Source organism: Neomonachus schauinslandi, chromosome 10 (assembly GCF_002201575.2).
Source record: "Neomonachus schauinslandi chromosome 10, ASM220157v2, whole genome shotgun sequence".
NCBI lineage: Eukaryota > Metazoa > Chordata > Mammalia > Carnivora > Phocidae > Neomonachus > Neomonachus schauinslandi.
In genome coordinates, this window is record NC_058412.1 from 134881892 (window position 1) to 134906482 (window position 24591).

The window sequence follows — 24591 nt, forward strand, 5'->3', positions numbered from 1 at the left end:
TTTAAGTCTTTCTTTGATTCAAGTATCTTTTCTGGTTTTAACATCACTCCATCCTAGCTTCGTGGGATGGGCTTTAAAGTGCTCACCCTTCTTTCAACCTTCTGAAATTATTTGTATAGAATTGGTATTATTTACTACATGTTTCATCATCAATGCATCCATCTGGCCTGTAGGGGTTTTTTTTCTATGGGGGGAGGTTTTTTTTAAAATTTTTTTCTAAAGATATATTTGAGAGAGAAAGAGAAAGCAGGAGCAAAGGTGCAGAGGGTGAGGGAGAAGCAGGCTTCCCACCGAGCAGGGAGCCCGACGCGGGGCTCAATGCCAGGACCCCGGGATCATGACCTGAGCCGAAGGCAGACGCTTAACCAACCGAGCCACCCAGGCACCCCTGGGGGAAGGTTTTTAACTACAAATTCTATTTCTTTAATAGATAAAAGTCTATTCTGGTTTTATATTTCTTCTTGAGTGAGCCTTGGTAGTTTGCATAGAATTGCAAGTTTGCATAGAAGAACCTGTCTTATTTCCTGATGTTGGTAATTTCTCCCCCCTCCCTCTCCTTCCCTTCCCCCTCCCTTCCCCTCCCTGCATCTCCCTCCCCTTCCCTCCCCCTCTTTCTCTTTCTCTCTCCCCTGATAAGTCTGCCTAGAGTTTTATCAATTTTATTGCTCTTCTCAAAGAACCAGCTTTTGGTTTCAATTGTTTTTTTGTTTTTTTTTTTTCATTTTGCTTCTGTTTTCGATTTCACTTTCTACTCTGATCTTTATGATTCCTTCTACTTCCTTGGGTTTAATTTGCTCTTCTTTCTGTAGCTTCTTAAGATGGAACCTGAGGTCATTGGTTTGAAGGCTTTCTTCTTTTCTAAGATAGGCATTAAAGGCTAACTCTCCCCCAACACCATTTTGATATGTTCTGGATTTTAGCAGAGGCTGAGCTACAGGTCATGCTCAGTTTGTTTATTCAGAATATTTTCTAATTTCCCTTTTGATTTCTTCTTGGAACTGTGGGTTATTCCAAAGTTTTTTTTAATGTAGTTTCCAAAGATTTGGGTACTTTTCTGGAGATCTTTTTGTTACCAGTGCCCAGTTTCATTTCACTCTGATCGGAGAGCATGTCTTATAGGACTGGAGTGCTTTTAAATCAGTCAAGACTGGACTATAACCCAGCCCGTGGTTATCCTGGCAGCCGCCGCACATACGCTTGAGAAGGCAGTGGGATCTCCTATGCGGGATTTTATAAACACCAGTCTAAACGCCAGTCAGATCCAGCTGCTTGATGGTGGTGTCCGTGTCTTCCACATCCTTGCACACATCCTTGCACACTTCCACATCCTTGCACACTTCCTTCCCTTGTTCTTACAATTACTTACGGGGGTCTTGAAACCTTCAACTCTCCCTTTAGATTTATCCTTTCTACTCTCTGTCAGGTTAGCTTTATGGTTTTGAACCTCTTGCCAGTTTCGCAAATACTTAGCATTGTTCCATCCTCCTGATGAAGTTGCCCCTTTATCACTCAGATCATCCCTTTATCCCTGATGGGGTTCTTGGCTGGGAAACCAACCGTGTCTGCTATTCACGTGCCCCTTCAGCCTTCCTGTGGTCAGGCTTAGAGCACTGCATCATTCCCCTGCTACTTCTAGGCTGTTTAAGTCTTTGCATTCAACATGTATGTTCTGTAGGCAGCATCTAGTTTGGTCCTGCTTTGTTATCCATTCTGAGCATTTCTGCCTTTAAGGAGGGTATTCAGACTATTTGCACTGAGTGCAATTCTTACTTAGGTTTAAATCCAGCCTCTGCTAAAATCCAGATCTTCAGTTCTGCATCTGGGCGGCCCCCTGCCCCCCAGTTCCATGCGGCAGACTCAGGGGTCCTTGGTCTCCCCCTTCACCTTCTCAACTCAGGCATGTTCCAGGCTCCTCCCAGTTCCTCCCCTCGGGTCCCCGGCCCAGAGCCTGGGAGGTGGGGGGGCAGAAGCGGGGCATTCATAGGGCTCACTTTATCTGGTTCCTGTCCCACCAGGATCATTGTGCTTTCCAGCACCTTCACCATCGTTTCGTGTAGCTTGACTTCGTTTTGTTTTCTTTTTGGGAGGAAGAGCTAGTCTCCATTTTCCGTCTTGGCCAGAAGCGGAAGTCCACGCCGTCACTTTTACTTTGGAGGCTGAGGCAGATCTCCCTGGCACATTCCTCCTATGGAGTGAAGCTAGCTTCTGGGACCACATGTCCCCGGGTGGGGTGGGGGGCCACTTTCAGGTCCCAGCTCAGATCCCGCCCCCTCCAGGAAGCCTTTCCTGAGCTCTACCTCGCGCCCCTTTCCTCTGTGGCTTATTCTCTGGCACTGTGTAAGTCAGCAGGCACTTTCTGAATTTGTGTGTGGGAAACATTGAACAAGGAACCGTCCTCCCCATGGATGAGCCCGGCAGGTTTGTTTTTCTCTGTGAGTGAAAACGTCCCCAGCTCATGCCATGACTGCAGTTAGGGAAGGAGCCAGGCAGACAGGCAGTTCGGGTATGCTGGGAACATGCACACGTAGAAGGCACACGTCCTGTGTTTCTGGTCATTATAGGTGCTTATTTGCCCCTTTCCCTCCCTCGCCTGAGCAGGCTCAGCCGCACACACCACACGGCCCTCACTTGGGTGCTGGGCATAGCCGGGGCCTGGCCGCCCTGAGCAGATCCGTGAATGTCGCTCAGCCTGGCTGGGCTTCAGCGGGAGAGCAGGTGCTCGGTTGTGAACGTGCTACGTTTGAGATGCCAGGTAGGGACCCAGGTGGGGACATCCTGAAGGCAGTAGGTAAGCAAGTCTGGAGTGCAGGAGAAGAAGCCCCCAGTGTGGCTCCTGGGGAAATCCCAAGCCATTAGTAGTGGGGCTGGAGGGTCTCATGGGACAGAGGCGGTCACGTGGGAAGCAGGTGTGGACAGAGGAGTCTGAGGATTGAGTCCCGGGGCACCCCAACATGTAGAGCTGGGGAGATGACAAGGAACCAGTGAAGGAAACTGAGCTGCAGCCTTCAAGGCGGGAGGACACCAGACTGGTGCGGGGGCTTGTGGGGAAAGAGAAGGGAGCCTCTCACAAAAAAGGGAGTGACTGATGGCCTGAAGTTCTCCAAGAGCCTCCTTTGCTTCGCTGGGGTGGGTAATGGGAGCTGACGGGACAGGGGCCTGGGGGATGCTGGGGGTACCACACGGGCTGGGGTGTCAGTGAGCAGGGCACGTGCAAGGCTGCCTCCTACTGGCTGAGCTGGAGCCCTGGTTCTGCCCCTCGGTGGCTGTCGGCGCCACTCCGGTGCCTGGGGAGAGGTAGCCGCATCACCCCATCTACCTCCCGCGCCCTGCCTGTCAGCTGCACGTTGGACAGGCACCCCCAGCGTTCGCTGGTGTTGGACTGGATGTGGCAACATCAGGCTTTCACTTCTAATTTACTTAATATTTTGGCCTATACGTTGATTTTTTTTTTAATAAAGATTTATTTATTTGACACAGAGAGAGAGACAGCTAGAGAGGAAACACAAGCAGGGGGAGTGGAAGAGGGAGAAGCAGGCTCCTGGCTGAGCAGGGAGCCCGATGCGGGGCTCGATCCCAGGACCCTGGGATCATGACCTGAGCGGAAGGCAGACGCTTAACGACTGAGCCACCCAGGCGCCCCTATATGTTGATTTTTTTTATTGGCTTTTGCCAATACAGAACTCCATAGGCTATTGAGCAGGACTGGTCTGAAGGTCCATGAGAGTCTTGGCCTTGGAAAGACAATAGCGTTTTCAACAAATGCACCCAGGGAAAGACATTTTGGGCTGGGCGAGCTCTGATCAGGTCCGGCGCGGCCAGCCTTGCACGTGGGGGCATCTGGGGAGCCCGCAGACGGGTTGGAGGATGGCAGTTCCTGGGGAACCAGGCCTGGCTGCGCCCTCCAGGGACTGCCAGGCGGCTGATCTTCATGGAGAATGCAAACTCTTGGAGTTCAAGGCTACCGCAGGGCTGGAGGAGGAGGGTCCTGGTGCCGGACAGAGCGAAACTTCCTTACAGAGACTCAGCCTCTTTTCCTTGGATAAACATTCCCTGTGTGCGTTTACAGAGTCCCGAAAAAGTGGATCCTGAACATTTTTGCCAGTTGTCTTGTTGCTTTTACGGAGGAGAGAATTTTCCAGCGTGTTTGCCGATGTCGCTCAGCATTGTTCTTTCTCTTTAAATAATTATTTATTTTCATATAAGGGAATTATGTGATAGAAGATATAATACAGAAGAGCAAATGAATGCATAAAGTGATCAGTTCCTGAAATTTCTGTGCTGATTTGTAATACCAGGTATATTTGCAAAATTAGACACCTGCTCATACACAAGTATATTTCTATAGACGACGTACGTACTTCTGTAAAAGCTGCGGTTACAAATGTTGCAAGCATCCCGTGAGTGTCTTTTTGGCGCTCAGTAGCTCACACACCACCGTTTTCGATGGGCTTGCCACGGTCCAATGGTACGATGCGCCACAATCTGACAGGTGTTGTCTTGGATTTCTTGGTTGTGTGTAGTTTCTTACTTTCATCGATGATGCTGGATGAACACCTTTTTATGTGCTTTTATGTGCTCATCCCACTTGTTTTGGGAGGCAGACTCCTGGGAGTGGGATTTCTGGGTCAGAACACAGGAACATAGGTGTGTCCCGGGGCACCTGGGAAGGGAAGCTGGCTCGCTTCCCACAGTCTGGACAGAAAGGTCTCACGGCCGCTGTTCCCCAGCTTCACCTCCTGCTCCGTGTTAGCGCCTGCACTCTGGGACGCGTGCTCAGTCCCACTGGTGCTGATGGTCAGGTGTGCGTGCTGGTCAAATTTATGAAAAGGCTCATTTTAAGCTATTTGTCTGGAAATTTCCTTTTTTGACTTTTCAGTAACAAAACCTAGTAATATGCTGACACTCTGGAGAAGACCCGAAGTGATCCCATAAGTTTTTGTGGTGGCCCTACTGTGTGCGCGGGCTGTGCTTGGGAGGCTGGAAGAACCACTTGTTCCCAGCGTGGAGTGAATTCTCATTTACATCTGGAAATCTCTGATGAGGGGAGCTTTTTCTCAGTGAAGAACAAATATGATTAAAGTTTGTAATAAGAAACCCAAGACATTTGCAATGGGCTTAAAAGACTTTCGTTATCAAAGCTAAAAAGATTAAACCGCATTCAGGGCCGTTTCGTGGTTGAGCACATTCTGGTTCTCCGAAAATGGCAATCCCTCCTTGCCATGTATTAGACCCTTGACATTCACGAAGGATTTGTCCCGAGACCTTCGAGACTCCCTTAACTCATGAATGCCACCATAGCTTTTGATTTCCCCCAGAACACACAGTAAAGACTAACGGGAAACGCATGTGACTCCTTCAGGCTCTTTATGATCCTATAAATATAGGGCTCTAGTCATTTATAAAGCTATTAAAATAAATTCAGGCTGGAGCCCTTGCTGAAATGGTTTGTGGAGTCATTATTTTTCTCTGTCTCTATAAAACACACAGCAAACAAGCACATACTAGAAATTCAAACCTCAGCTGAGCCCCAATTTTTGTGTCTCACTTTATCTCAAACTTCTGTTGAACTATCACGTCATTAGACTCATTTCTCGCTTTGCGTCCCATCTTCGACACTGGACCTTGGCTGTCTTCAGGAGTCATTTTTCTTGAGAAATAACCTTTCCTTCCACCCATGGGAGTGTCCACGTTGGATGATGGTTTGAGCCCCAGGATTGAAACCTGTGTCCCAATAGAGCTACAAAACCACACACCCTGCATTGTACTTCGCAGTTACTCGCCAGGGCAGGTGGGGAGTCTCATTCAGAAAGCTCAACGAACCAGAACACCTCCATTTCCTAGCCCAGTAATGAATGATCCTTCTCTGCTCGTGAACACCGCCAAACCCCACTTCTCTTAATTTAGACATTCCATTCTCTGAGGTCTTACTCGCACCCTGATTTCACTCAGCTGATCCTAGGCATGTGTGGAAATAAAGATCAGCCTCAGCCTGGAGACCCTGAGTCAGCCCCCCATTCCTTCGTTCAACAGTATTCATTGGGAACATGCTGCATCAGCATGGATCTGGGGCCCGGGAGGGCAGACTGACATTGAACTTAGTCTCGTGCAGGAGACGGAATAAAGTAACTGACAGGAAAGAGATGAGATACAGGGGGGATTAATGGTGTGGTGTGCTGGTGTTTGGAGCCCCGTTGGGCCTCTTCAGGAAGGTTCAAGGCTGGCTGTGGCGACGGGGCCGGCCCTAGACGGTCTAGCAGAGCAGGGTGGCAGGCGGAGGGCAGACCGGCAGCAGTGGCCCTGAGGTGGGATGTTCTAGGGACTCAAAGAAGACCCATGTGGCCAGAGAGTAGTGGTCAGCAGGGAGCGTGGACCATGTGGGGAAGGGGGAGAGGAGCGGGCTGCCATGTGGGAAGTAAACTGTAAGTCATGGTCCACACTCAGAAGAAAACCTGGGTGCCATTAATAATCACCCCGGGGCAACAGGTGTTGACCAGGACCGTCCCTGGAGGCCTGGGATGTGTGATCGATCGCCCACCCGTGGAAGGTGTGGCCCATGGGTGGTGACATCCCTCTGTCCCAGTGTTGCCCACGTTCCCGCTGGAAGGCACCCCAAGCTGACAAAGGTACCCCCGTGGCTCTGATGCCGAAGCTTTCCTGCAACAGGTGCGTGGCTAGATCAACCAGCCAGCAGTTGACTAACACATGTTTTCTCCCCTTCTCTCCCCCTCTTTGGTGGCGCTCAGGAACACTGCCAAGGAAATGCAAGAAGGAGCTCTTGGCAGTGAAGCTGAGGAATCGGCCCAGCAAGCAGGAATTGGAAGACAGGAATATTTTCCCCAGGAGGACTGATGAAGAGAGACAGGAAATCCGGCAGCAGATTGAGATGAAACTCTCCAAGTGAGTAGTGGCGTGTCCCCACAGGCGGAGGCTGCGTCCCACCGGATAGCCCGAGCCCCTCAGAAGCCCTGCCTTCCCGGGGCTGCGCTGTCTCAGGGCCCCCGCACGGGGCTCTGACGGTGGCTTCTCACCTCGCCACTGTCCGCACTTGGGCTGGGACAGTGCTTTGTCGTGGGGGCTATCCCGTGCGCCGTCGGGTGCTGAGCAGCAAGCTGGGTCTCTACCTGTGACATCCTCCTGTGACAATCAGAACTGTCGCCACATGTTTCCAAATGCCCCCGGGGGGGGAGCACATCCCCCGCCCCCCCAGTGGAGAAGCCCTGGTCTATAGCGGCCAGGCCGGCGCCTGCAGGAGTGAAGGGGGTCGCTGTGGGGAGAGACAGTGACAGAGTGGGGAGGACGTGCTTTGTCGGTGTCCAGGGCATGGGGGAGAGTCCCACCTGATCATTTTCCTGCAAGAATTGCATTCGGTATTGCCAGATCTTCTAAGTTGTTCAAGAAAAGCTGTAAATCTGTATTGGGGGCACAGTGTGTGCACCAAGTTGAGCCCATCTGCCACCTGGCTGTGCCCCAGAGCCGTGAGTGAGCACCTTCTGCTCCCAAGGGTCCCCTCGGCGGTCCCCGGGGTTGGCCGGCTGGAGATGCCCTGGGTTACGGGCCAGCGCAGCGTGCAGCTGTGGGTCTCTGCGGCTGAGGTCTGCTGGGATTGTTGTGTGGCCTGCGACAGGATGCTTTGTAAGGAGGACAGGGTGGGACTGGGACAATGTGGCGGTTTCAAGTGCTGGCTGACTCTAGGGTGCTTTCCAGGAACTGGGGTCACGGGGGTCCAGAACCCAGAGCACGCTGGGCCTCCCGGCTCTCACCAGCGTCCCCTGCCACGGAGCCAGCCCAGAGCTGAGCTTGAACTAAAGGGCTTTGTTGGGAGTCAGGCTCTTCCAGCAGGGTAGGCCTCTGCTTCTTCCGATCCTCCCAAAGAGAGGGGCCAGATCGTAGCCCCAAGATTTGTATGTGGGTATCGGAGAGGAAATATTAATGGGCTTTCAGGCACCCAGTGCTGCGCTCAGCCGCCCGCATGTTGCCATCTCCCCGACCTTCCTCGGGCATCTGTGGTGTATCGGCTGGGCTGGGCTGAAGGGACGGTGTCCTGGATCCCCTCCAGCCCACCCATTCCCTCTTTAAACCCCAAAGCTGGTCCTGCAGAGCAGGAAGAGACAATCTTCTGATGACCAGCTGGACCAGCTGTCCCTGGGCCCCACCCTTGATTTGCCCTTGACCCACACTTCTCCCTGTCCCCTGCACCCAGGTCACCTACAGCGACCATGGGAAAATGCAGATTCTGATGAAGCAGGTCTGCAGCGAGGCCTGAGGGTCTGCATGTTAGACGAGCTCCCAGGGATGCCGTTCCTGCCGGTCTGTGGGCCACACGTGCAGTAGCGAAGGTCTCAGGATCTCCCAGCCTCGGCACTCTTGACCTTTGGGGCCAGAGGACTCTGTGGCGGGGCTGTCCGCTTGGTGGGACGTTCAGCAGCAAACTGGCTTCCACCCGAAAGGTACTCCTCTAGTCTCCCCACCCGCCCAGCTGTGACAAGCTACAGTGTCTCCAGTCATTGTTGAGTGGCCCCCGGGGGACAGAATCCATCCTGGTCAACACACACTGATCTGAAGGTCACCTTGGACTTCTTCTCCAGGAAGTCCTTCCTCTGCCCGAGGCCCAGGGCTCTGTGTTCAAGTGGACCAACCCTTGTTTCTGCTCTGTGTTGGGGAGCATGCACCCCAGGGTACCCACCTTCCACTGAAATCCTTTACTGAGTGTTTTCGGGGTGCAGGGCAAGGAGCGTGCGTGGGTGAAGCCCAGACACTGGGTGCTGTCTCTGCACCTCGGTTTTCTCGCCTGTAAAATGGGGATGAGACCAGCTGCCAGGCCCACAGTGGGGGAGGGGGGGGGGCGCGGTTCAGCATGGCACACGTTACTGCAGGCCACTGGGACGCCGAGCCAGTGTCTTAAGGACTTGGAATCATGCAGACCTGCATTCGAATTCTGCTCTCTGCTGATGCGCTGGGTGACCTTACCCCCCTCCCCCGGGTCTTGGTTTTCTCGTCTGTAAAGTGGGGTGCTGACCTTCCAAGGTCATTGTCTGTTTCAGGGAGATCCCGTAAGGAAGGCGTGTTGCAGAGCCCCTGTCATGCGGCAGGTGCTCGAGGCTGGGCTGCTGACCTCTGGGAGCCGGGTCCACGTCCTGCATGGGCTCAGAGCTGTGTGGCGGAGGGTGCCTGGTGCTGACCTGGGGCTCGGGAACCCCGTGGGGAAGCTTCTTATAATACAGATCCATGAGCCCCCATCCAAACCTGAGACCAGAACATTTTAACCAGTTGCCTGATAATGCATGGTGAGGGAACCTCCCAGTGTTGGACCATATTAGCCTGATTGCAATGAGATTGTGACACCCATCAAGCATTTATCACTTCATCTGGTCAATCAACAAGGGCTTAATTTACTCATATGAGGGGTGGGCACTGTGGCAGTTGCTAGAGATTCAGCCCCGGGCCGTGGAGGTCACTCCCGTCAGCTTGAGAGTTCCTGGAGAACAGCAGTGGCCTCAGACCCCTTTCCGCGTGGCTGACACCCACTCCGGTGCTTGGTCCAGGGAAGATGCTCAAGAAACACACGCGGGAGGGAGGGGGGAGGGCAACAGATGCGTGAATCCCTGAGGGGCTCAGCTGTCACAGAGAGGAGAGGAGGCCAGGGCACAGGCATGGATGCCCCAGAGCAGGGGAGGGGACAGGTTCAGGACACGGAGCCCCAGACCAGGGTCAGCCCCTGCTGCGGGGCATGGTCTCCCAGAGGCCCTCCGGAGAGAGGGGTGTGGACCAGCATTTCCTAAAGTCGTGGCAGGCACTGGGAACCATTACGAGAGTGGTCTGTTTGGCACGGGACACGTCAGAGCCTTTAATGCTGCAGCAGAAGGTGCATGCAGCTCCAGAGGAGGGGGCGGGGCGTCTTGGACCCAGTGTGTGCAGCCGGGAGGCCTTTTCTGCCTGGGCACTGGGACGGCCACGTGCATGGCCGCATGGGCACTCCTGGCATCGCTCTGGCCCCAGCCATGCTGGAGGTGTTCCGGGGGCTGTGGGGTGTCCACCCGGACCCACGTGCCCAGACCTCACCCACGGTGGGCAGGGGAAGTTCGTGCACCGCACCCCCCCCCGCCGGGGGAGTCACTGGTGTAGTGGCAGGAACGTTAGACTGAGGACCAGGGAGGCGGTGGGGACGATCTCCACATCCTGGGATGAGGCTGGGGATGTGGGGCCACCCTCGGTGGGACTTGGATAGCTAATGCTTTGGTTGGCCCTGACAGCCTGCATAGGCAGGTGAGGCTCCCAGACCCCACCATGGATCACAGGCTGCGGGGATCCAGCCCTCGGGGTATAGTCCCAGCCGCTACTGAGCACGGGTGGGCCTCATCTCTCGCGGGGCTCCAGTTCCAGCGTGTCACGTGAAGAACAGGACAGTCTGTGCTTCCCGAACTGCAGCACTGTTCAGGGGGCTGTGACGAGAGCTTCCAGGTCTGTAGACCCCTGAGGGACCGAGCCTTCGTTCTCCTGTCAGTGTTGCTGCTGAAGCATGAGCCCTGTGTTCTACTTACATACTGTTTTTATGATAAAGGAGATTTCCTGTCTCTTCACCGGGGTGTTTTAAGGCTCACATGAGAAGCCACGGGGAGAGGGGCGTGCCATGAATAGAGTCTCCTGCCGCATGCTGGAGTCATGATGGAACGACCTGTCTTGATCCTCTCTGCCTCCATTTCTTTGCAAACTGCTCCTTTCTTGTCACTGGGGCACAAGCCTTACTCATGCAGTCACACCTCAGCAGCTACTTCTGAATAACCGTGACGTGCCAGACACCGTGCAGGGTGCTAGGGTGTCAGAGCAAACAGTACAGAGGCCCTTCTGCCCTATGGGGCTTACAGCATCTGGGTGTGCTCCAGGCATGGCTGGATCCAGGTGCTTGCATGGCACTGACAGGAGTTGGTCTGTTTCTGTTTCTTGACTCTGTTGTGCTCTGTGTGACTTCATTCTCTGGCTCTGTCACTCGGACATCCTAATCCCCGAAGCTCCAGGCTTACATCTATACAGGAGCCCATTCCTGAACCAGTCACCTTGACCAAGGGGATAGAAGGGGCTAATTGGACAAGTTTGGGTCACATGCTCATCCCTGAGCCAGTCACTGTGGCCAAGAGAATATGCTCATTAGTCAAGCTTGGCGTACATTGTTGCTGGTCTTGTTGATGGGATGTGCACTCCCAGGAGGTTTGGTGTTGTCTTATTTCTAGTGAGATTGAACATTTTCTGTGTTTATCAGCTACTTGGTTTCTTCTTCTTTTCACGTACTTAACCTGCTGCCTTCTTTGTCTTAATAATTTTAGGAGTGTACTTTGGAAATTGTGGTTTCCCTTCCTTTCTCAATTTGGGGGCTCGTATTTTCATTTTGTTCACACTTTCCTGTGTGCAGGAAGGTCATTGGATTACTAATCATGCTTCGGGCATCCACAGGTTTCTCTGTGAAGGGCCAGAGAGTGAATATTTTCGGTTTTGTGGACCCGACAGTGTCTGTTGTAACAACACAAGTCTACTGTCAAAGCACTAACACAGCAGGTACCCCGTGTGGCGTGAGTAGGCCTGGCTGCATGCCAATAAAACTTTATTGACAAATGTAGGCAGTGGCCCACAGGGCATAGTTTGCCGACCTCTAATATACTTGAGGGTTCGTGCCATTTGTGTCCTTTTCAAAAAATCCTTCCCTGGGTGCCTGGGTGGCTCAGTCGGTTAAGCGACTGCCTTCGGCTCAGGTCATGATCCTGGAGTCCCAGGATCGAGTCCCGCATCGGGCTCCCCGCTCGGCAGGGAGTCTGCTTCTCCCTCTGACCCTCCGCCCTCTCCTGCTCTCTCTCTCTCATTCTCTCTCTCAAATAAATAAATAAAATCTTTAAAAAAAAAAAAATCCTTCCCTACCAGAGGCAAAAAATATATTCACTTACTGTATTATTTTTTAGCTGGCTTCTAGCTCTGCCAAATGATAATGGTTTTCTATTTGGTAAACAAAGTTCTCTTTCAAAATAGAGTATCAAGTGAATTGATCTAAAGAGAAAAATAGTGGGGCACCTGGGTGGCTCAGTCAGTGAAGTGTCTGCCTTCGGCTCAGGTCATGGTCTCAGGGTCCTGGGATCGAGCCCCGCGTCGGGCTCCCTGCTCGGTGGGGAGTCTGCTTCTGCCTCTCTCTCTGCCCCTCCTGCCCACTCGTGCTTGTTCCCTCTCTCAAATAAATAAAAATCTTTATTAAAAAAAAGAAAAGGGCACCTGGTGGCTCAGTTGGTTAAGCGACTGCCTTTGGCTCAGGTCATGATCCTGGAGTCCTGGGATCGAGTCCCACATCAGGCTCCCTGCTCGGCGGGGAGTCTGCTTCTCCCTCTGACCCTCCCCCGCTCATGCTCTCTCTCTCTCTCATTCTCTCTCTCTCTCAAATAAATAAAATCTTAAAAAAAAAAAAAAAAGAAAAATAGTGAACAGTGATGTATATGTAGTTCAAACACAGGACAAAATTATCACAAGGATGCCTGGAGTAAGAGAAGTCCAGGGACCCCCGCACCCCTGTCTGTGAGTGCAGAGAGGAGGTGGGAAGAGGTGGGGGCCAGGAATTGCTCTGGAGGGCCTGGAGAGGTACCCCGAACACACGCCCTGGACTGGGTTTCGCCCATTACTTGCTGAGTCTATAATTAATTTTAGACCTTGGACAAGAGTAGTTCCTTGAGCATTCATCACCAGGTGTGAAAACGGAAAAGCAGGTCTAGTTCTGGGACTGCAGAGTGGCAGTTGAGACGTTGTGTCCCGGAGGGTCAGCCACTTGTTTCCCCACAGAAATGGTTTAATTGGATCCCTTTGTCTGTTTTGCCTCCTTCCAGGGTCTTCTGCTAGCACTTGCTGAATAATTCAGCCCTGGTTGCCATGGCAACACGCCATCCACCGGTCCCCCTCCAGTGTGCTGGCTGTTTTTGTTTTGATTTATTTTCCTTAATTTCTAGACCTTGGAGACTTCATTTAGGGGTGCTCCCAGGGCTATTGGTGAAGTGGTCACAGTCCCCGGCTCCGTGAGCTGGGCCTGGGGACTCTGTGAAGTCAGAGGCCTCCCTCCCTATGGGTGGGCAGCGCACCTCTGAAACGTGTCCACCTGGCGGCAGGCAGCACGTTAGGGACCCACAGCCCCCGTGTATCACACAGTAGGCGTGTTCTGGAAATCAGGCCCAAAGCCGTGGACTTGTGCACCACATAGAGGGCGTGGCGATTAAGGATGCCTGGGAGCTTTCACTTCTCAGGGCCGACCCCGTGCAGTAAGTTCTGCTTGCTTTCCCTCATTTAATTTAATCCTTGCAGGAACTGGGTAAAATAGGTATTCTTTTTTTTTCTCTGATTTTTTTTTAAATTTTATTTTATTATGTTAATCACCATACATCATTAGTTTTAGATGAAGTGTTCCATGATTCATTGTTTGTGCAGAACACCCAGTGCTCCATGCAGAACGTGCCCTCCTCAATACCCACCACCAGGCTAACCCATCCTCCCACCCCCCTCCCCTCTAGAACCCTCAGTTTGTTTTTCAGAGTCCATCGTCTCTCATGGTTCGTCTCCCCCTCCGATTCCCCCCCCTTCTTATCTCCATTTTACAGATGAGCACACTAAGGCTTAGGGGAGGTTCAGTGACTTGCTCGGGGTCCCACGGGTCCCTTGGTTCCAGGCGTGTCCCCTGGAACCCCACGCCCGGGCCCAGGGGAAGCGTTCTGGGAGAGCTCTGCCTCATTTATCTCAGGGCCTTGCGTTTTCTCATCGTGGTCTGGCTTCCTTCTGTCAGGGGGCATCTGGGGGCTTCCAGCAACACGTACGGCCCTTGGGTGCAGCGTACTTCCTGTCCCTGTCCGGGTGGGGGGACAGAGATGATGCAGAGTGTCCCCCCACCCCGTGGAGAAGGGCCCCTCAGCCAGACACAGGCTCTGGGGAAACGTGGCAGGCAGTCTCGATCCCAGCCTCCCCATCACGGCAGTGGGAACTGGGGAAAGCACTGCCATCTCTGAGTCTCCTCCCGGGTGTAAGATGGAGACAGGGCAGCGCCTTCCCCCGGTTAGTCCTTGCAAGAACAGAAAGCACATTCCTGGCGGGAGGCACTCAGGGGGATGGACCTGCTGCCGGTAGGCGCTTGGCTGGGGGGCCCCTGGGTTAGTGGTCACCTGCATGGGAGGATTCTGCAAGCATCCCCTGTACATTCACCTGGAGGCCAGTGAAGCCTGCAGGTCGCAGAGTAGCATCAGCATCGTTGTTAATGCCGATGTGATTGCTGTTCCCATTCGTTCTTATTTGCGGCTGCTGTATAATCCGCCTGGACAGAGGGGCCCCAGTGATGCACGAACTTTCTATTAACTGTTCTGTTAGGGGCCCTCCACTCCAGGGCCACGTCGTGAGAAGCTGATTAAGGCTCACTAATGTCCTTTGGGGGTTGGTACTTAGCATGTTAATACAGGGGTCAAATGATCCTCAAGCTTGTCCCTTTGTACATTTTGTTCAGCCGTATCCAGAACAGTCTGCCACCACTCCGCCTCCATGGAAACGCAGGTTCCCGGAGGGGGGGGGGGGGGGAGTATGCAACTGCCCCACCCACCATGGTCACCTCGAAATCTGCAGAATTTGAAGGAAGAAGCTGGATGCTTTGAGGGATGGGGATGGAGATTGGCATCTGCTTTATCGTGGGGTCGCCTGGACCTGAGTACCAGCTTTGGTACCTTCTGTCCACTGAAGCCTCAGGGTGATGAGGGTCCCTTGCGGGGTCTCCGTTCTGTGGACACAGAATTTCAAAAATACAGAAACCTTTCTTTTTTGTGGGCTTACCAGAAAAATAAATGACTTTTCACTGCTGGAAACGAAGCCAGTCTTTTGGGCGGGGGTGAAACTTCATTGCCTGGGGCGGGGGGGTGGTTCCTCACAGCAGCCGGGCATTGATAGATATTTGCCAACTGAAGAAGCATCGCTTCATCCCCCCCACCCTGCAGGGTGGGAACCCAGCTCATCCTGAGCAACTCGGCTCCAGTTCCCCAGGCATCCTGCAAGACGGTCATATAATGGTCGTTGCTAACATTTATTCAGAGTCTTTTCTGTACCAGCCTCCTGTGGAGTGCTTCTTGAATATTCTCCCCTTGAAGCCTCACAAGGGCTCTCTGGGGTAGCTAATATCAATGGTCCTATTTTTCAGATGAGGAAAATTGGCTCAGAACAGTGCAGTCACTTGCCCATGGGTGCACAGCAGGAAACGTGGGTGGGTAACTGGTCTTCTGGTTACACCAGTGCCCATCTCTGTGCGTCTCGATCACTAGGGAGCTTTGTGAAAACAGATTCCTGGACCCTGCTCCAGATCTCCTGAGTAGGGATCTCTATTTTAACAGGGCGCTTCTTCCTCAAGTGTCCCTGCTGCCCTGAGATGCACTGTGTCTCTTCCTCAGGACCCTGGGAAGACTGTTCTCTGAGGCTTCAGGATCCCAATAAACTGTGTTCTGCATGACAGCTGCCCGTTAGTATCTTAAGGAGAATGCACACTTTAGGGGCATCTGGGGGGCTCAGGTCTTGATCTCGGGGTTGTGAGTTCAAGCCCCATGTTGGGCTTCATGCTGGGTGTGGAACCTACTTAAAAAAGAGAGAGAGAATGTACACTTTGTAATTAATTGTGTTTCCCTTTTTGCTTTGGCCACCAGGACGCTCAGAGCCAAGTGTGCAGCTAGCTACCTGTGGCAAAGCTGTTTTATCATTTGGGGTGTGGGTCCACGTTTGACCTTCTCTTCTATGCCCTTTGCCTGGATTTCCTCAGCTCTTCATTTTATCTCTACGGCATATATTTTTCTAGACATGGTTTCAAAATTATTTCTAGATTTTACTGTAAAAAGTAAGTAAAAATACATATTTTTTAAGGGAGACCCTCTTAGCAAGTATGAGATTATGCCACTTTAGCATCCTGTCAGAAGGGTTTCCGTAGTGTGACACAGAATTCAAATGTTGGTTTTTAGTAATGTCTCATCTCAAAGGAGCAGACGCATCTGCTCGCTTGGCTCTTCCCTCCCACAGTCAACAGACTGGGAGTTTCCCTCAAGATCTTTACTTTTAAAGTAAAACTACAAGGCTCATTTTCACACGTCCGTGTTTTCCTTTTTATGGATTATTGTCATGAGCTACATTTCCAGAAACAGGAGGAGAAGAAAAGCAAGAAGAGCAGGAGGAGGAAAAGCACCTTGAATTAGACAACGTCCGCATCACTCGGGAGTGAGGCCACTGGTCGGGGAACACAGGCGGACCCCAGCAGGTCCGCGGGTGAGCAAGCCTGGAGCACGCGTGGCTCGGGAGAAGGGAGCCAGGGTGGTAAACAAACCCATGGGAAGCTCTCAACTTCATTAGGAACTGCAGACACGGAAATTCGTAACAACAAAGAACTTTTCATCCCCAAGTAAAATGACAACAGAACTTTCAAAGAATACTACTTTAAAATATGACTCTCTAACGTCTGTACTGACCTAAGTAATAGTAAGGAGCCACAGAATCCCACACAGCCCTGGTGAGGCGGCGACTCACACGCGCTCCGCTCTGTGGAGCGAGCAGCCCGTTGTGAAGTGCGTTGTCACTGAATACTCCACTTCTGGGAGGTTCTGATGAAAGACGGAGGAGAAGAATGTGTGACAGTTAACTTTGGGTCCCAAGGAAGCACGGTGATTCTGCCGTCAGCAGGTTCTTCTTTGCTGGGGCCGCTGCGGAGCAGACGAGGCACCTGTCGGCCCTCCAAGTCTTCCGGCCTCTTTGCCGTCAGGACCGCGCAGAGAGACGGGCATTCCGACTGGTTCCGGACGGCAGCCCGGCTGCTTCTGTGGGAGACACTGTCCTGACCCATCCTTCCCGTCAAGACAACAAGGTCGGCACCGTGATCCCCGATCGGAGCAAATGTTAATGACTTGGTGCAGGTGACGTACTGCTGGGTGGGGGTCCAGATCCAGCCCGGCCCCGGGGTCAGGCTGACTGCAGCCGGACCGCGCTGGCCCTGGGGAAGTCATTAACCCCCAGTCTGCTCCCCCTACCACCTGGGGGCCCTAACCATGCTTGCTCCCTGTGACTGCGCAGGTGACAGGGACTCAGGATGCCCACAGCACACGTGGCCCGAGAGCCTGGCCACTGTCTTCCCACTTCACCTTTGCCCGCACACCTGCTGTGACTCCCAGCCTCATGGGGACAGGGCGTCGCCGGGGTGCAGACTGCCGCACAGCTGCCCCGCGGCACCCATGGGCATGAGGCGCAGGACCTAGCGTGCCAGCCGAGTGCCGGGCATCTCCATCCCGCAGGTGTGGGAGGTGAGGCGGCTCTGTTTTGGGGCCTGGGACAGCACGTGCTCAGTGAGCGGCAGTTCAGGCTGAGAGGCTGGCTGGGCTGAGCGGGGCCTTTGTTCCACGGCGGGGTTGTGCCTGAACCTGCATGGCCCACGAGTCTCACTTCCACACACGTGTCCGTGACTCCATTTCCTGGTAATAAGAGCAACAGCAGGGTCTTGGCCCCTGGCTGCTGAGGGGGCGCCAAGCCGATTGCTTTTCTGGCCTGACCAAAGTCCCAGGCCGGGACCGTCGTCTTTGCAGATGAGGAAACTGGGCCCAGAGAGGCGACGTGGTGTCCCCGCGTCTCACAAGTTCGTGAGCAGCGCATGGTAGGTTCCGGAGCCCCTGCCCCCAGCCACTGGGTCTCCCCACCCAATGCCAGGGTGCCCTGCCCCCATTTTGCATACGGTGTAGAAAGCTACCGACTTGGTGCTGCTGGAGCTTCCGGCGCGTGTCCTGTTAACGCAGCAGCTAACGTCCCCTCGGCCGGGCTGAGTCGGTCTGCTTCAGCGGCGGCAGCCCTGGGACTCTGCTCTGTGTCCCATGCGGCTGGGGGCTCCGAGCACCTGTCACTGCATCAGTCCTAGAGCATCATTCGCAGGCCCAGCTTGCAGCCCCCACCGTGCGTGCCGGCAGGACTGGTTTTTCCAACTGCTCCAAATGCCCGTGGACACAGCGGAGTGCTCGCCCCCAAGTACAGAAACGTCCGGGTCTGGGGGGCAGGAATGAAAAGACTTGTTCTGAGATGCACAAAGACAGGCATGTGCCCCTCCCCCCCCCCATGGAGCTGCAGGGTCTAGGAGGGAGAGGGGATTGGGCAGGAGGGAGGCAGGGGTGGGGACGGGCATCTGAGAGTGTGTGGCTCGGAGCATGATTTTGATGGATCCGTAGGCGTCCGTTAACCTGTAGGCAGGAGCACAAGGGTGTTCCAGGCTGAGAGCACCACCCCCCCGCGCCCCCCCCGCCACTCCCCCCCGCCGCCCCAGCTAACAAGCACCAAGTCCAGAGCCAGCGTGGCTGTGGGGACGCGGTGTTGCTGTGGAGGGCCGTGGTGGGCCCAGTAGGGCCAGGGGTGGGCTTTCTATGCTCGCCATCCACAGGTAATTGCCTCTGCTTGTCCCTGGCCTAGCTCAGGGGTCACCTCCCTGGAGGGACCTGCCATGACCACCCCTGCCCCCTTACTCTCCCTGACTCTCCAAGTCACATCGTCCTATTGTTTTCCTCATCACCCTGCTGTCTGAAATTGCCTCTCTTTTTGTTTCTTCCGGGTCCGTCTCCCCTGACACTGGGATCCTGCCTACCTGGTCACTAATGTGTCCCTGATGCATTCAGTAGGTGCTCAGTAAGTTGGTGCTAAGCAGTGAACAGAGATGTCTGGTCTTTGCAAGAGGCAGTGGGCCACCCCTGAGGGGTCACAAGCAGGAGCGCCATGGGTTGAGGGGCATCTGAGGAAGACCGCTCTGCCGACACATGGGGGGTCGAGTGCAGGGAGCAGGCTGGGGCGGGTGGACACTGGTCCTGCAGGTGCTGCTGGCCAAGGAGATGGACACTGTCACATGGGCCATGGGGTGGAGGGGTGTGGACTTGAGAGCATGGGGGAGGAGGAGCAGAACTGGGGGAGAGGGTGAGGGCTGGAGGAGCTCACCCACCAGGGTGGATCTGGATGCTCTGCCCCCCAGGGAGGGGCCCCAGGAAGGAGGAAGGGAGATGCATGGAGGGGGTTCTGTGTGCAGGTCTGGACAGCCTTGGTGGGACCCCTGGCACATCCAGGTCCCTGGCACGTTTAGCAGTGGTTAATCCATGAGTGCAGGTGAGCTTGCAGAAGGGGTGTGTAGACCGTGCAGGGATCCCGCAGGAGGGGGGGAGACCCCGTGGGGAGCCTCTGCTGGCAGCTTTGAACTGATCGATTGTGGTCAAGAGCAGCACCAGCTCAGGATTAAGGACACTGAGGGACCTGCGTGGTATTTCATAGGGTTGTGTGTTTCCCGTTACTGTCGGTTCATTTCATACCAGGTATCTTCCCTCTGACTTCACACTGCTTTCACAGAGAGCGAGCGAGTGGTCAGTGGTTTTTCACTGACCTCCAGGGACAGAGCAAGCCTCTTGATCTCCTGGAAATGGGGCAGCATTAAATGCAAGCAAAGCAAAATACAGGGGACTTGGAATCTACTTTTCTCTGTTCTGAAAGCCTGCAGGGCTCGAGCTATTGGCCCTTGCTGAATAATTTGGGATTTGGGGTTGGGCATATTAGGAGCTGAGTGTTTGTGTTTGGATGAATCGGGCTGTGGGGAAGGCTATGATCTTCCTCAGATGCCGAGGAGGGCTGGCTGGGCCTGAGCTCTCCTGATCCATCAGAGGTGGAGTCTGAGCAGCTGACCTAGGACTCAATCAGGAGAGGTCTCAGGTTGAGGACCGCCCCTTGGTGGCAGAATACTCTCCCAGCACCAGCTTGACCCCTCAGCAAGGATCCTGAGAAGCTGAGCTCAGCTCCCTGATGCATCAGAGCACATTCATTGGCTCAGTGTTGGAAGCTGCCAATGGGTCAGTTTCCAAAGGAGTTTTTAGAAATTGGAGGGAGTAAGTTGGATGAGTAAATTCATAAAGAACTCGTGCCCAAGATCACTCTTGAGCAAAAAAACCCCAAACCCCCCCAAAAAACAAAAAACAAAATAAAAAACAAACAAAAAAACTTAACAGCTGGGCATCTTCACCAAAAAGAAAGAAGCACAGCTGTGTGGGGAACATAAATTTGGAGCTATAATGGGCTTTCCTTTTCACTGTGAATCCCAAATTTGCAAAATGCAGCATCATGCCCATGATGATTAACCTTTAAGGTCATGGATTTAAGAATCTGAGGCAAGCTTTATGTATCCTGGGCATGCAAACATTACTGGAATTTTACCCATATAGTTGCTGCTTGTCTGGGCTCAGGACCTCATGATGTCATGTTAGCTAAGCCCTAGGTGATAAATCTCACCATCTCCATTTCGCCTGTGAGGAAACTGAGGCTCAGAGTTGTCCGTAGCCAGGGAGTAGCTGAGTGAGGACATGAGCTTGAGCCTGCCCAGCTCAGCTCCCATCCGAGTCCTCAGCACCCACTGCCTTAGCCCCATCACAGCACCCTGAAATGCGCCATGGGCCATCCCTGGTTCAAGACCACTGATTTGCTCGTGTGATTCTCCACCGAGGCAGAGAAGGGAAGGACCCTGTTTCTTTGATGCTTTAACCCCAGTGCCTGCCGCACCGCCTGGTATAAAACAGGCTCCCAGCCAGCAACTGTTGAATGGACGGGTAGCTGGAGGGCTTAGCTGAGGGCTGTGGAGGGACGCATAGTTATGTGGATGGGTGGGTAGACAGAGAGATGGATAGAAGGATGGATGGCTAAGTGGTTGTGTAGTTAGGTGGGTGGGTAGATGGATGGTTGGTTGGGAGGGATGGATGGTTGGATGGATGGACATCAGGGTGGACCCCACAGAGTGGGTAGGCTGCAATTCAGTAAGAATTTGATTCCACAAAGTAAATATGTATTGAATGAATGATGTCCTTTATGTAGTGGGGTCTTTGAATATCTTTAAGCAGTGATTCCATTCACCAGTTTGATGTGTAATCAACACATTCAGAAGCGTATCTGTGGGTCATGTGCATCTTCATAGCCGCACTGGGCATTCCTAATTTTGGAGTGTGCTTCTGTCCCGGGGTGCGTCCTCGCCATGGTCTGTATGCATCTCCTGCTGCAGGGCTGCCCCCAGGTCAGCTGACCAGACTGGGCCTCACCTGGGCTGCAGGTCCTTGGGCCCTGGGGTGGGAGCCCCCACGCTCCCCCACGCTCCCCCACACCATCCCCGGAAGGCCGGCGGACGACAGGGCTGCTCCAAAAGCTCCCTGAGCATTTTCAGGAGGAAGAGTGGAGTTTTCCTGCAGTGACAAAGACTCACCACCTGATTCTCTGGAGGGGGAGTCAGACTGTGTCTTCACAGCTCACTCCACAGAGAAGTCCCAGCCCTGGTGCTCCACAGGGACATGGGCCGGGCAGCATCTGTGGCAGGTGTGGAGTCCGTGTCCTTGCTGAAGGTGGCAGCTGCTATCCAGCAAAGCGTGGATGTCACCTCCGGAATGCAGGACCAGTGTGTTGGGATCTTTCAAGAGAAACTGGGGATGTTTATTTTTATGCGAATTTTCCTTCAGTTAAATGTTGGCAGCCTATTCACATTTTAAAAAAAGCAATGTGTAGACCCCATAAAACACATTTGTGGGCCATATTTGGCCTGGGGACACCTCTTTGCACCTGTGATATGAAATCCCTTGTGTGCTTGTTTTCTGAGAAGCTCCTTCTCGCTTGTGCTGAGCGTAGGGGATTTTCGACTATAGGGTTGCCATAGAGAAATAACGCACCAGGATCTAATCTGACAGTGGGCAGCAGAAGCGTCAAGGCCCAGAGGGTAGTCGCCAGTGCTCTGTGCGATGCCCGTGGAACCTTCCTCTTCCTCTGGCAGGGGTGCAGTGGCGCTCTGAGAGCTGGGGTAGGACCCCTGCTCACCCCGATCGCGGACAGCATCTCCGTGTCCAGAAGGCCTCGGCTGCCATCCGGGTCCTGGTTTCCAGCCGCGTGACCGCGGGCGGCCACCTCCCTGGCCTGCAGCTCCCTTTCCTCCTCCGTAAAATGGGAGTGCTTCCAGAAGAGTCCACGGGGCTGCAGAATGGAGGCCCTATGACAGGACACAGGAGATGCCTAGAGCTGCCTGGCAGGGAGGAAACACCGGGGGAAAAATAAGGATTCTCACAGGGATAGGGAGTTTGTCTTTTGGTCTTAACAGTTTATTGAGCTATAGTTTCTGTACCAATCAGTTCACCTTTTCAAAGTGCGCGATTCACGGCTTTCTGTGTGTTTGTACCATTGTGTGCCCCCATCGCCAGTTCTAGAATGTTTGTTCCCACCAGAAGCAGACCTTCCCCGATATGGATCCCTGGGCCAGGCGGGGGCCCCATGGGCGCCGCACGTGTTCGCATTATTATCACAAGGATCGGGGGCGACGGTGTGTGCAGGCTGGTCCCAAACATCAGCGTTAGCATCTCCATCTTCTTCACCGTCATCTTCATCAGACCTTGAGCATCTTCCTCAGGGTCTTCATCACCCCGTTACCCATCCTCATTCCGTCACTGCCTTCATCATGGTCACCTTCGGCAGGGTCGCTAACACGCCCAGTCTCATGCACAGGAAGCACTTAGGGGATGCTGGCCTCAGCCCCTTGATGTCCCCGGGCTCCATCCATCTTCCAGGGGACTGAAGCCCACACCCGCAGCCAGGTCAGGGGCCTCCCTGTCTGCAGGAGCCCTGTCTGCAGAGATGGGGTGGGGGTGGGCGTGTGGGAGGATGGACATCACAGAACCTGCTTAGCAGTCTCTCTGCCTTTCTTCCATTTGGGGAGAAGCAGATTTACCTGATGTCCTTCCCAGCCGTCCCAGGGGCCTCGGGCATGTTCCTGGGGCTTTGCTTCTCTTTCTGTTTAGAAAGCTCAAGATGTCAGGAGGGCAGATCTGTTCTATCCTGCCAAACCCTCTTGGCTGTCAGCTTGGCAGCACCTTCCTGCACCACCGCCGTGGTGAGGGGCTGGCCGCCAATATTACGCAGCTTCCGAAGTCAGGAATGCCCCCATTTATGAGGGCGCTCTTGAGGACTGATTGCAAAACTGCAAAAGGAACGCTAGAGGCAGGGCTGTGAGCAGACCCTGTGGGGTGTTGTGGGGAGGGTAAGATATGACCTCTGCCCGGGAGGGAGGGTGCTCCGTGGTCCCGCAAGGCCTGGGCAGCAGGCAAGGCCAAAGGAGTCCAGTCAGAGCGGTGTCTGTAAGGTGTAGATCTTGCACATTCTGCTTTTAGACGGAGGTAGCTAAGCAACAGAAAACAGAGCTTCCAAATCAGGAAAAGTTTGACAAATCTAATTTTTGGAGAACATAAATATAAATCTTGGTCTTTGTGTGGAGCTCATGGTTTGCAGGGAGCACCAGTGTGTGGGACTCAGGCTTCCTTGTTTGTATCACTGTGCAGGGAGCCTGGAGCCTTGAGCTGGCCCCAGGGTCAGCTGCTCTTTGTTTTCCCTGGTTGCTTGGAAATCTGTCAAGGAAGTACAGCATGTTTTATAAGAAAATGCAAAATGACATCAACTCCCTTCAGTATCAATAGAACATGAATCCCAAACCAGGGGAGCAGGTGGTCTGGTGGTTTAAAGGTCCCCTGGCTGGGACTTGGAGACTGAGCACGGGCATATCCCATTACCCGGCTGAGCCTAGGGAATGGGTATGGAGTTCCTGCCTGCTTGGCATTTGCAGGGACTGAATACACCTGGCCCTGCTCTACCTGCAGTCGGGGCTTAACTTATGCAAGTAGGGGCTGTGGTTGTAACAACGACATGGTAGCGTGTAACGTTTATTAAACTTGTGTTCTGTGTCATGGACTCTGCTTGGCCTGCATTCGCTGAAGCCCAACATGTAAGTGCTATGTTTGTTGTATTTTATAGCTAAGGGGATGGTGGCTCAGAGAAGTTAGGTAGATGTTCAAAGTCATACAAGTAGGATGACACTTAGTTGAGATCTGACCCAGGTAGGCTGGCTCTGAACACCGGACCTAGAGCCACTCTGCTTCGTGGAATAGTTGCAGACTGTTGGGTCTGTCATGACTGTTCCACAGTCACTGAGAGTCCAGGTTCCTTCTGTCTTCCTGTTCAGTTCTGCTCACACTGGCATTTATCCTCCATGGTCTAAGATGGCTGCAGGAGCACCGGACATCACATTTAAGTCCCAAAGGTACATACATCCCAGCTGAATCGGCTCTTCCCCAAGGCTCCTCGGCATATCTTTGGTCAGAAACCCTCCATGTGGTCAGGTTTGGCTAGGAAAGAGGCTGCCCTGAGCAGAATCAGCTTTCTGATTCTGGTGCTGCATAGGAAGGGAGGCTAGAGATCAGGCAGGAAACTAGCAGTCTGTGCTATTGTGGGTGTTCAAGTTAATTTTGTTGTGTAGATAGAATGAAGAGAGGGGAAGGAACGAGCAAACAGATGGACGAGGGAATGGAAACATTCCGTCTTAGGTAGCAGCAGCTTCTAAAGCAATCTGGCCTGAGGAGTCTCCGTGGAGCCCCCGTGGGCTCAGGAGAGTGCCGCATGTACAGTCCAGCGCCGGGAGGTGGCAGGAAGTTGGGGTGACGTGGACAGTTGCTATCGTCCCTTCCTCAGTGATTACCCCCTCTGATGACCTCTCAGTTC

The 24591-nt window shown here is 53.5% G+C and overlaps 1 protein-coding gene across 1 annotated transcript in view; it reads left to right on the plus strand.

The window, feature by feature from the left end:
* The window catches only part of PHACTR3 (phosphatase and actin regulator 3), a 219301-nt gene that overhangs the window by 177814 nt on the left and 16896 nt on the right, over nucleotides 1-24591 (plus strand). Inside the window, exon 8 of the mRNA XM_021677840.1 lies at nucleotides 6744-6897. Coding sequence (XP_021533515.1) covers nucleotides 6744-6897 — 154 coding nt within the window. The remainder of the gene's footprint in view (nucleotides 1-6743; nucleotides 6898-24591) is intronic.